The following is a 12,418-nucleotide window of genomic DNA, read 5'->3' on the forward strand; positions in this document are numbered from 1 at the left end:
TCAGTATATGTAATTAATTTGTCTCTTTTTATATATTGATGAACATCATATAAAACCATTTTTTCGCTATGGACAAATCTGTCAATAGTTGTCTATAGTAGAGATGTATCTACAATTATGGGCAATGTTAATAAATCAGATGTGTTTCACTCAACACATATTCCCCAATTAAAAAGGATATGCATAAATTCTCTGACTATTATTATAACATACTTATATTATAACAAAGTTTTCACATCAAAATATTTCCTGTAAAGAAAATATAATTATGCTGGACTAAATACTTTTATTGTCATTAATTATTATTCGAAAATATACAATTCTGAATTTACCATGCAACTTTTATGAATTTACATTAGATTTGTCTATAATCTATATTTTATTTATTTAAAAACCTTTAACAGTTTAAATCATTTTACAAAAGTAGGGAGACTATTGATTATTTTAGATCATTTGTAATACAATCATTTTAAAGGAAAAAGCAAATAATATTTTGAAGAAATGTAATTGAACAATTATAAATTTTTAAAGAAATTAATAAATACATTTTTTTATAAACATAAAAATGTTAATAAATACGCTATATTGTATTGTACTTTATAATTAATATGTTTTTTTAATTAAACAAAAATTAAATTAAAAACACAAATACTTAAATTCGGAAAATTAGTAAATAATAAAACAATTTGTGAAAATTGATTCTTAGAAAAATGTTCATCATAAACTATATATGTATTAATAAATTAATAAGTCCAACTATAAGGATTCGAACTTGTTCTTTAGAGTACTATAATAATTAACAAGTAAAATGTTTTAATAAACCCTTTTCAATTCAGAAGGTCTCAAAATTTTATATTAATTTTTTTTAATAGTTTTATACCTAGTTAACTAGATGATATTGATACAACTTCAAGTCTTTTATTCAAAGAGTCTAGAAAATAATATATGTTTCTTCATCAATAAGCTATTTAAATATAATGCCAAACTAAAAGAATTACTCTTGTATATGCATATACAGCTGTTATCATGATAATAGCTTGATTTATAAGTAGTTTTACATTACAATGTGGAGTTTTGCAGAATAGTTTTTAATCAATAAATGCAAGTATAGGGTAGAGTAGGGCTTAAAGGTCCGGGGGTGACGAGGTCCACTACCGATATTTCAAAAATAAGTAAAGTGAAGAATATTTTAACAACAATATTTGAAAGTAGAGGAAAAAAAATGAATAACTAGCAAACATCTTGATTCTTAGGACATCGCTATCGGGAGATAAAAGTTCAAACGGCAATGTTTGAAAATCCATTACAAAAGTATTTGTTACCTTGTTTGGTCGTGAGCACTACTAAACAGTGTTTAGTTTAAAAGACCTTAATATAATTTTTATCAATACGTTTTTTAATTGTTTTATGAAATGTTTTGTTATTTTAAAGTAAGATTCAATAGTTTTTTTTATATAACCTTCATAAAAGCTTATATGTGGGTGGGTTTGAAAAAAACATTTCAGCCTTTAACCTGGAAAATGTTTAAACTATAATAAATAGTAAATAAAAAAGTAAATTAGATTAAAATAGTAAGTTTACAAGATATAAGTTAAATAAATAGTTATTCCAACTCTGCTGATAATTATTTCTGACGTAATACCATATCAAGGTTGTATACAGTGTTATCTTCTGTATAAATGAAATTTATAATTTGCATCGCTTAAATCGTTTGTTTGATATGTTATTTTGAGATATAATTGGTTTGGTTTTTACAATATAAGTGCTCAAAGTCAAATTGGACCTTTGTGCCCCGCTCTACCCCACCAATATAATTGATGCATCAATTTGTTTCATAAATATCTGTTGCATTTAGGGTTTCAAAGAAATTAATCAAGAAACATTATATTTGCTGCAAATATTGCTCCACAAGAAGCTAATACGCTAGCTGCAGCTATAACAATAGTTGTAGTGCCAGCTAAATTTACCAGAAAACCAACACACAGAGAAAGAACTAATTGGGCTATGAAAACCATGCTTCCTGCTAATGCTATGTCGGTTCCTAGTCCTCGTTTTTGGCCCGTTTCAATTGGCTCACCTTGTTCATTTGTTTCAAACTGCAAAATAACCATAATTAGACAAAGCACATTAGTTAATAATAAGAAATATCAATTATAAAAAATATCTTTAGGCGTAAAATCTTATATAAGGTTTCCATTGAGTTCAGCAAGCAATTTAATTTCTAACTTCTCTAAAGTTAATGTTTTCATTAAAAATACGACTAACTTTATATTTTCTCAAAATTTCGAAATATTCATCGTTTGAGACCAAACTGGGAAAAAGTATGTGGGTGTGCTTATATTTGAGCTGATTTCTGACTTTCTTCGATGTTTTTTTGAAAAGTGGCTGCACCGTAGATACAGTCTTATAGATCATACTAAAAAATTACGGTCCTACGACAACTCGTTTAACTTTAAAAATTCGTCAAAGTCTGCAAAAATTAATATCGTTTTTTTTTATTTTGTCAAAATTAGACCTTTCATCGACATTTGCTCAAAAACGCCTGAATCTGCCGAGCCGTTTTTTTGTAATTTGGAAAAAAGTGTTAAACTTTTTGTCCACATTTAGGATCATACTACCAAATCGATTTAAAAAAATCAAAAACTGTTCGAAATATATTAATTGGGAATGATAGTGATTAGTTTTAGGTGAAAATCTACCGAGCCGTTTTCTTGTAATTTTATGGAACCTTTTTTTGGCGATATATATCATGGTCTTATAGAACTTACTGAAATATGACGGCCTTACAAGTAGTTTAATTTTAAAAATTCATCAAAGTTTGAGAAAATGAGTAGTTTTTTTGACGTTTGTTAAAATTAAAATTAGACGATTTACTTGGTATAACGATCGAGTCTTAATGAACATACTGAACCATTAAAGTCCTACGGAAACTGGTTCAATTATAAACATTATTGTTTTTTAACTTCCCGTAGGGCAAGTTATAGTAATCGCAAAAAAAATCGAAAATGAAATTTTTTATATATCTTTACGTTTCAAAGGTTTCTGAACATTTTGGCACACCTTAGAAAAAATGGATGTATATGTGTGTGTGTGTGTGTGTAAAGCAGTACGATCGCTTTGAAAAAAAAAAGTTAAGATCTTCCACAATATGTCAAAATATAGAAAAAAAAATTTTTATTTAAAAAAAATTAAAATAAAAAAATTTTTTTTTCAAAAAAAACTAATTTTTTGTCCAATTTATAGTTTCTCAAAAATCTTATTTTTTCAAAGTAAATTTTTTTCAAAAATGTTAATCGTTTTTAAAAAAATAATAATTTTTGGTACGGGAAGTTTCAGCAATTTGCCTTAAGGCACGATGCCCTAATTGCCTTAAGACAGAATTCCACTTACAGCTAGTTAAAAATTTGCTTTTAGAAAATACTCCGATTAACATATGGTCGTTCGTTTTCAATTATGTGTAATAAATTCACTCGGAATACTTCTAATGACTCATAAATTAATTTGTTTATTATTGATTAAGTCGATTATTTACACATATCGGGAAGTTCATGTAACTTTCCTCAAGGCAAAATACCAATACCAACTAGTTTAAATACTTCATCTCGAGTAAAAATGGAAGTCAGTAATATAAAGTATTATCTTTTTTGGGATTTTATCTAACATAACATCTAACTTAACATCTTTGTTGGATATAAATGTATGCAGATGAGGGTTTTCAAATTTGAAATTAGGATCTAAATTTAATATATTCTGCACATCATTCCCCATTTAAAAGAATACGTTAAAAAATTTTTATTATACAAATTCAATCTACAATAGATTTTTACTTACGGCGTTTTTGTCATGATATTTTGCAATTAGCAAATATGGCATTGTGAACAAAGTTGAATACATAATTCCTGCTGCGCCACTTAGAACAATCACAACGAAACGGTTTTTAAAAATAGCCATCATCAGCATTCCTGCACTGTAAACTAATACACCACCAACGTATACTTTTTTAGATCTGAAAAGTGGAGAAAATATTATTAATAAGATTAATATCAATAGCAAAACTTTAATTGGTTAGAGATTTATAATTCTTTGAAATTAGAACTTGGATAAATTAATTTTCAAAATCAAATTTTCAATTTATCGAGTTTTACTGGACCGATTGAAATTTTTAGAGAATTTTCTTTATAGACTCCTCTCTGGTATATATTAGACTTCTCCCTAAATTTTAATGTTTACTATATTTTTAAATTCGAGAAAGTCAGAAAAGTGTTAAAAACGGTATTTTTTTAAACTGTCGCTATTTTGTCAATTTTTGATAAACTTTTTTATAGTATATATTATATACATAGCGATTATATAATTTGTTTTTTCAATTCAGATTACTAGGGAGATTGCAATCCCGGACATGGTCATATGGCAACAACTGCTAACGCTTAAAATTGTTATTTTTTTTTTAAATTTTCTTTTTTTGTGTTTTTGTATTATTGATATATAAATTATAAAAACAGTAAAAAAATTGATGGCTTTTTCATTAAGATGATTTATAAAAATTACCTGAAATTCATATCTCTATTATCTCTACACTAGAATACTCTCTTAATCCTTACCCTAGATATTTAATATGATAAATTGAAGTTAATATCCTATTATAAAATGCACAATAATGTACCTGTATCTTTTTATGAGTTTTGAAATAATTATTGAGTAGAAAGAACAACTCAATGAATAAGCAGCCATTCCCCAACATCCGAACCTGACACCTTGTTCAAATCGTGCTCTGCTCTCGGAACCTGGTGGAGCCTTGTTATGAAATAAAATACATAATTACATTATATTATTAAATTTATAAATATATTGATATTGATAATTATAATTATAAATATATGCAAAAGATTTTTCAGAACATAGGTATTTGTGCTTGGGAGTACTTATGTATAAATTTTATAACTGATTTTCAACTTGCTTTGGCCTATTTACCTTTGGATCTCCATGAAAAACAGCTTCTCCAACAAAATCTGTGAAATAGAGCGAGTAACAGACGTGAGCCATCCAGCAGAATAAATTCGTTACACAGATCATTCGTATAGATTTTGGCAACTTGAAAATTGTTTTTAAGTAATGCGATAAGGGCATGTGTTCTTCAAGAGCAACATGCGAATCGCACGTTGATGGACTTTTACTTAAGGTCGAATTAGCTGATGTCCTTTGGTGTACCACGGTTTCCTAAACCACATATAAAATAATTAGATACATGTCTATTACATTATTTATTAACTTCCCGAAGGAGAAGTTTAAGTTTCCATAAAAAATCCGATTCGCTAATTTTATGTTTTCTCGACGTTTCAAGCCATTCTGAATCGAATGAGACCAAATTTGGGAAAAAGTATGTGTGTGTATGTGAACAGCGTTTATCAATTTTGTGCGACAATCTGCCGAGCCGTTTCTTTGTAATTTTGAACAAAGCTTTAATCTTTTTATCGACATTTAAGCTTATACTACCGAATCGATTCAAAAAAATCAAAGACTGTTCGAAAGATATTAGTTGGAAATGATACTGACTAGTTTTAGGTGAAAATCTGCCGAGCTGTTTTTTGTAATTAACTGTTGAAAAAAAAATTAAGCCGATTTTCATGGAACTTTTTTTAGCGATATATAAACGGCCCGGCCGATCTCTACCAAAAACTAATCGGCACGATTCCCAACCAGTATCTTTCTAACGGTTTTTGAATTTTCAAAATCGATTCAGAATTGCGGGCTAAAACGTAGACGAAAATTTTTTCACTTTTCTGCGATTTATAAAGAAACGGCTTGGCCGATCGTCGCACAAAAGTGACAAACGATAGTCCTCGTCGAGATACATCGAATGGCTTTTAAATTTTTGAAATCGGCCTAGCCTTTTTCGAGAAAACGTCGATTTACGGCAAAAAATCTGTTCACACACACACACACACACATACTTTTTCCAAATTTCGTCTCATTCGATTCAGAATGGCTTGAAACGTCGAGAAAACATAAAATTAGCGAATCGGGTTTTTTTTTATGAAAACACAAACTTCTCATTCGGGAAGTTAAAAATTCATCAAAGTTTGAGAAAGTAAGTAGTTTTTTTACGTTTGTTAAACTTGTATAAGGATAGAGTACTTGGTTGAACTAGTGTGATTGATTTGACCGTTTTAATTTGACATTTTCTCAATACCGATTTAAAAAAATTAAAAACAATTTGATGTAACTCTAGCCGCTAGTCGGGGCAGCCGTTTTTATAAAATTAGCAAAAAGCTGGAAGTGTTTTTGTCCACCTTTTTGTAAATAAATCTGAACTGTTTTTGAAAACTCAAAAACTATTCGAAAGATAGCATTTGGGAATCGTGTTGATTAGTTTTTGACAATGATTGGTCGAGTCGTTTCTTTGTAATTGATTGTCAAAGACATATTTTCATGGCAATTTTAAAGAAACTTATATGTGAGATAGTGTTACTGATCTTAATGAACTTACCAAGGTATTAGAAACCTAAGACAAGTTGTTACATTATAAAAATTAATTAAAGATTGATTTTATCAACCGCGCTTTTAGAAAATACTAGGTGCATGTTCATTTTTTAATAAAGTGTAATATTTAAACAATTTATCAAAAATTAACATGATTGAAAAAATGGTTTAAATTGAATAATTTGCCATAGTTTTTTAAGATTGAATTGACATGCAATTTATTTTGCAAATACAACGCTTTCATGTACTACAAAGTTTTAATTAGGTTAAGATCATGCATTAATGAATTTTTATTACAATTTCTTTTAGTAGCCTGTTCAGACTACGATTGAGACAAAATTTAAAAACTTACCTCAGTTACTTTTTCATTTAGCGTTCCATAAACTGATATATTTTCCAGGTTTATAGGTTTTTCAGAAATACTAAATTGATTTTCAATGTTGTCAAAAGGCCCAGTTGTCATTTGACTCTTCTTGTTCATTTCCATAACACTCTGTAATTCGTCAAGTGGTATTTCTTTGAAACTGGTTAAAGTAGTGAAAACACAAAGAATAAATATGATGGCAACTAGTGTGAAAACCGCGTTCATGTGTCCACCTAGCATTTCACCTAAAATAATAGAAAATAATCTATTTACAAGTTTTCATTATAATAGTCAGTTAAGCCCACAATATAAATAAAAATAATAAGGGGGCTTAAAGGTCCACGGGTAAAAAGGACTACCACCAATATTTCAAAAACAAGTAAAGTTAAGAACTTTTTTAACAACAATAGTTCAAAGTAGAAGGTAAATAAACCATAAACCAATTCTCACTACATTGCTAACGGAAGATAAACGGCAATGTTTGAAAATCCCTAACGAAAGAATTTCTTTCCTTGTTAGTTTTTTGGTTGTGAGCACTCTTATTTAGTTTACTTAATATATCTTTTAATTATACATTATTTAATTGTTTTATAACATGTAATGTTAATTTTAAGTTAAATCCAACCGTTTTCTTTATATAGCTTCTATAAAAGCTTACACCTGGATGGGTAAAAACGACCAACTGAACCTTTACTCTGGCATAAATGTAAACAATAAAAAATAGTAAATACAACAGAAAATGAAGTTAATAAAATCAATTTTATAAGAGGTAAATTAAATAAATAATTATTCCAACTCTGCTGATGAATTTTTCTGACGAAGATTATTTCTTGCAGTATACATACTCTCATAATTAAACCATTTAAAAGTTTATAGCGAAAAGAGCTTGAATTCATTCAATTTCATCCAGACCCCAAAATTAAACATAAAACACTATTAAATTCTCCATTCATTGGTTGATACATACCGATAAAAGTATAATCCCAATCTATTGCTCCCAATGAATAGCCAAACGTTCCTCCAAGACCGGCGAGTATGGTAAAACTGCTTAATCCTCTAGCGTGATCTTCTGCAAATTATAATAAATTTGTAAATTTAAAATTCTTATTTTTCTGATTTTTCTAATGTTTTTTGTACTATTTTTATTTAAATGTTATATTATTCTCATGTAATTCTATTTATATTGAGTTTAATACAAATAAACCTTAATTCAACTTACCATATATTATATTTATGCAATTACCTGGAATACACATGTCGACCAGATAAGCCCTCGCCGGGCTTTGTGAAGCATCCGATGCAAAATCTAACAAAACAGTACCTAGTATCGTCAAAATAACTCCCCATTTATGTGACTCCATCTTATTCGAATGATCTTCTACATCTGCTGTAGATGCACTTATTCGATGAGGATGTATATCTTTAAAATTGGTATGATTAAAATATTCAAAATCATCACCTAAGAAGTGTCCCAAAACTTCTCCATTCGGTAGCAGCAACAATCCTGGGAATAAAAAAATGCTGTCAATTAAGAAAATTTAAATAAGTTCAAAGTGAACTGTTCACTTTTCATTTTGTCGGCCTTTCACAGCGCTTTTTTATTTTAAATTTATAAATTTATATATATTCTTAGTCAATTTAAGCATTAACAACACAGATCAATGCAATTATGGTGTAAGGTTATATTGGATGCGATGTCATTGGTCTGTAGCAATGTAATGTAATACTAGTATTTGAACAGCTGTTTTAATTAGTTGTTAGCTGAATTTTGCCTTAAGACAAGTTGCATGAAGTAACCAGCACGATTCTCTTGAACAGTTTTTAAATTTTTAAAATCGATCCAAGATTGTCGCCTAAAACCTAAATGAAAAATTTTACACTTTTCTCTTTCTGCCAATTACAAAGAAACGGCTTAGTCGTTTGCAAAATTTTCCAGTGATAGTAGCAATCGAGTTACATCGAATGACTTTTAAATTTTTGAAATTGGTCTAGCCATTTTTGATAAAACGTCGACGAAAAGTCAAAAGTCGGCTCATACGGACACTCACATATACATAGTTTTTCCAAATTTGGTCTCATTCGAATCATAACGACTTGAAACGCTCAGAAAACATAAAATTAGCAAATTTGTATTTTTTCACGAAAACAGTTTACTCCCTCGTGAAGATAATAAGGCTATAAAAACTACATAAAACAAATATCTATACAACTTTGAACATGAAAGTTATCTTGAAATATTGTTTCTAAGTCATATAAGGTATAAGGACGAGAGCAACGAGAGACTAATCCGGCTATATTTTTGTGCTCTTATTTGACATATGACACCTTTTTTGAAGTACATATAACATTTTAAAATTATTCATAATTCATAATTCATAATTTATAATTTAAGTAACAGTTAACTCATGAGATTTTATACTAATCCGTTTGTTGTTGAATATAGACATGAAACCCGTATGAAATCTTGGCGCTGATCTTTGTTAAGCTCTTCTAAACAAAAGCTTAAATAAGTTTACTTATGTTATATACATAAGATGGAAAATAAAACAATTATTTCATTAATTTTCCATATTATAGTTATAGTAAAGGGCCGAAAATCGAAAATGAAAATTTTTGCATATCTTCACGTTTTGAAGGTTTTCAAACATGTGTGTGTGTGTATTTTGTATGTCCGCATTTAGCGTCCACGTTTTCGGGCGCACGGATCAACTGATTTGAATGGTTCGAAAAACATTCGATTCCTATTGATAGGGAGATGTGCTGATTAGTTTTTGGCAAAGGCAGATCCAGCCGTTACGGAGATACGGAGCAAAGAGTGCAGAATATTCAAATCGAGTTTTTTAGAAAAAGAGTATCCGATTTGAATGATCTAACTAGTGGGGTGCATGGCATCGTGCCTTAGGGCAAATTGCTGGAACTTCCCGTATCGTAATTAAAAATCTTCGTACGGAACCCCAAAAAAATACACGAGATGTGTACACATTATGAAAATCTTTATAAAATATCTGATAATTTGATATGCATATGTCTAATGATCATTATTGACTGTCAAAAGGCATATTTTTAACTTATTTTTATCGAGCGTTTATAACCGCTAGACCTGCCTTCCCAAAAATTTCATAAGTTTTTTATCCTGTCAATATAAGTAAAATGTTTTTGGAATTATTAAAATCGGACGCTCCATTCTCTTAATTTACTGTTTTTGGCACTTTTTGTCCCGTATCTTCAGCACGTCTCCTTATTAATATGAATCAAATGTTTTTTGAATTATTCAAATCGGTTGATTCGTGTTCCTAAAGTCTCGACAAAAATTTGTTTCTGCACACACACACATACATCCATTTTTTCTGAGGTATGTTAAAATGTTCAGAAACCTTTGAAACGAAAAGATATATAAAAGTTTTCATTTTCGATTTTTTGCGATTACTATAACTTGCCCTACGCGAAGTTGAAAAACATTCAATTTGAAATGATCGCGAGAAGAGGTGATTATACAGTATCTATAATAATCTATTGGAAAACATTTAATATTTCTCAAACATTTTGTTACGGTACGAGAAGTTCCAGCAATTTGCCTTAAGGCCCAATGCCATACACCACTAGTTTTTAACGTTTTTACCTTGTTTCATTTGGATTGTAACGATTGTAAAACAGTATATTGTCGATGAAACATAATTAGTGCCAATAACTATAACATAGGTAAAAGAAGTATATATAAATCGCAAACACGGCGACTTTCCGCACTGTCAACAAATTATTAAAAATATTTCTGATTTTGATCAATTTAATGATCCCTATGAAATATCAATACTCAGTATAGAAATATATTTTTTATTACTCACCTATAACAATTAGAATTGCTAGCACAAAAATGAATGGTCTGCGTCGTCCATAAGATGATGTGCATCGATCACTCATTGAACCAAGTAGTGGCCCTGCGAAGAACCCAATAAATGGTGACAATGCCCAGACAAAAGACAAGCATTTGTGCGGAATTCCAATCTGCAGTAGAGCCGGAGTTACAAATGCTGTCTCGGCTGCATAAGCAAATTCTATGCCCATTACCGAGCAACTTAAGCTCAGGAGTTCTCTGGTTGTTTTGCGCCTGAAATAGAAAAAAGTCGCATTGTATGCTCTTGTTTGCTTGGTTAGTAAAACTTGGTTAGTTATGAAGCATCATAAAGATTAATGGGACAATTCTGCCTCATAGCATAGCGTTGTCATGGCAACGCTATCTTATGCTTATTGCTTGGTAGTCAAAACTGTCAAAATGTCTATCTGTTTTCGGGGTATTTTACATATAAATAAGCAAGGAAGAATGTTGTGATAACTGCATTATCGAAGTTTCTGTTACCACATCATTTTTCCTTGCCATGACAACGCTATGCTATGAGGCAGAATTGCCTCATTAATCTCCATGATGTTGCGTTTACTGAACTGAAAGATCGAGTTTTGAGTGTCGCGGGGCACAAAGATCCAATTTGAATTTCAGTAATTATAATATGAAAATCGAACCAATTATATCATAACAAATAAATAACAATCTGACTATGTTCAGCAAAACTGCCAGCTAATTCATTGTTGTGTTCAGCAAATGTGTTTTTTTTTGCTGTTTTTCGAAAATTTGTCATTTTTTACAGAGTATAAAATCAATCTGGTTTTTCGTCAAAAATAGTCATCAGCACAGTTGGAACAACTGTTTATTTATTTCTGTCTTGTAATTTTTTTCTTCTAACATAATTTACTATTTTATTTAGTAGTTTTTATTGTTTACACCATTGCCTGGGCAAAAAAGGGGAAAAGTTTACAATTCCCCCCCCCCCCCAAAAAAAAAGACCACGTTTCGATATTTGCTAAAGACTGCTGCTAAGGACCGATCAGGCAATAGTTCAGGCATGGCATGTTTGCTATATCAAACTATTTCTGGAGTATATTGGCCTAGGGCTCGGATGGTATTATTGTGGTGATTCCTACATTTCTGGTGAAAATTTTCAGTGATCTTTTTAATTTGCTCGAGCATAGTTGGTACGTCAGTCTGTTCATGTAAATATTTTGTTGGGTAATAGTGTCTCGTCAGTGGGTCCTTTAATTTGTTGATACTAGTCGTAAAGCTTTTTTCATACTATCTGCAGTCTCCGTCGGTTGGTCTTAGTTGTCCGCTTGTTCTTGACGCTTAGCGGGCTGTTTTGGTTCAAATGAGGTCTCAGTAAATTTATCATCCCGTAAGCCTATCCCGTATCAGTATATTCAGTTAGCTTGTCTATTTGTGTCTGTTTCTTTTTAGCAATTAGCGTAGGTGATAGTGTTGTCAGCAAATGTCAGTAAAGTTGTGTTGGCGTCAGTGAGAATGTCGTGGATGTATACGTTAAACAATGGCGGTCCTAGGATCGAGCCCTGCGGTACTCCCGCCGTCATCTGTTTAACCGTCGAAAGTCCGTTGTCTACTTCTACGGTGAAGTTGCTGTCTGAGGGGTATGAGTGTAATGTGCGGTGGAAAATAGAGTTGGAAGAGTTTATAAATAAGTCCGTCCATCCAGGTGGTGTCAAACGCCTTCTCAAAGTCGAGTAACACTA

The 12,418-nt window shown here is 30.4% G+C and overlaps 1 protein-coding gene across 1 annotated transcript; it reads right to left on the minus strand.

The window, feature by feature from the left end:
• Positions 1 to 1,705: 1,705 nt before the first annotated feature.
• Positions 1,706 to 11,263, minus strand: LOC113383661 (proton-associated sugar transporter A-like). Its single transcript, XM_026621912.1, has 9 exons — positions 11,199 to 11,263; positions 10,687 to 10,949; positions 8,088 to 8,348; positions 7,812 to 7,913; positions 6,833 to 7,089; positions 4,972 to 5,217; positions 4,664 to 4,794; positions 3,832 to 4,006; positions 1,706 to 2,096 (listed from the first exon to the last, which is right to left on the minus strand). The coding sequence occupies exons 1-9, from the start codon at positions 11,261 to 11,263 to the stop codon at positions 1,869 to 1,871; spliced, it is 1,728 nt and encodes a 575-aa protein (XP_026477697.1). The 3' UTR covers positions 1,706 to 1,868.
• Positions 11,264 to 12,418: the final 1,155 nt, after the last annotated feature.

This window comes from Ctenocephalides felis, unplaced genomic scaffold (genome assembly GCF_003426905.1).
Source record: "Ctenocephalides felis isolate EL2017-DRISC unplaced genomic scaffold, ASM342690v1 CF-g0.4_SCAFFOLD_03570, whole genome shotgun sequence".
Taxonomy (NCBI): Eukaryota; Metazoa; Arthropoda; class Insecta; order Siphonaptera; family Pulicidae; genus Ctenocephalides; species Ctenocephalides felis.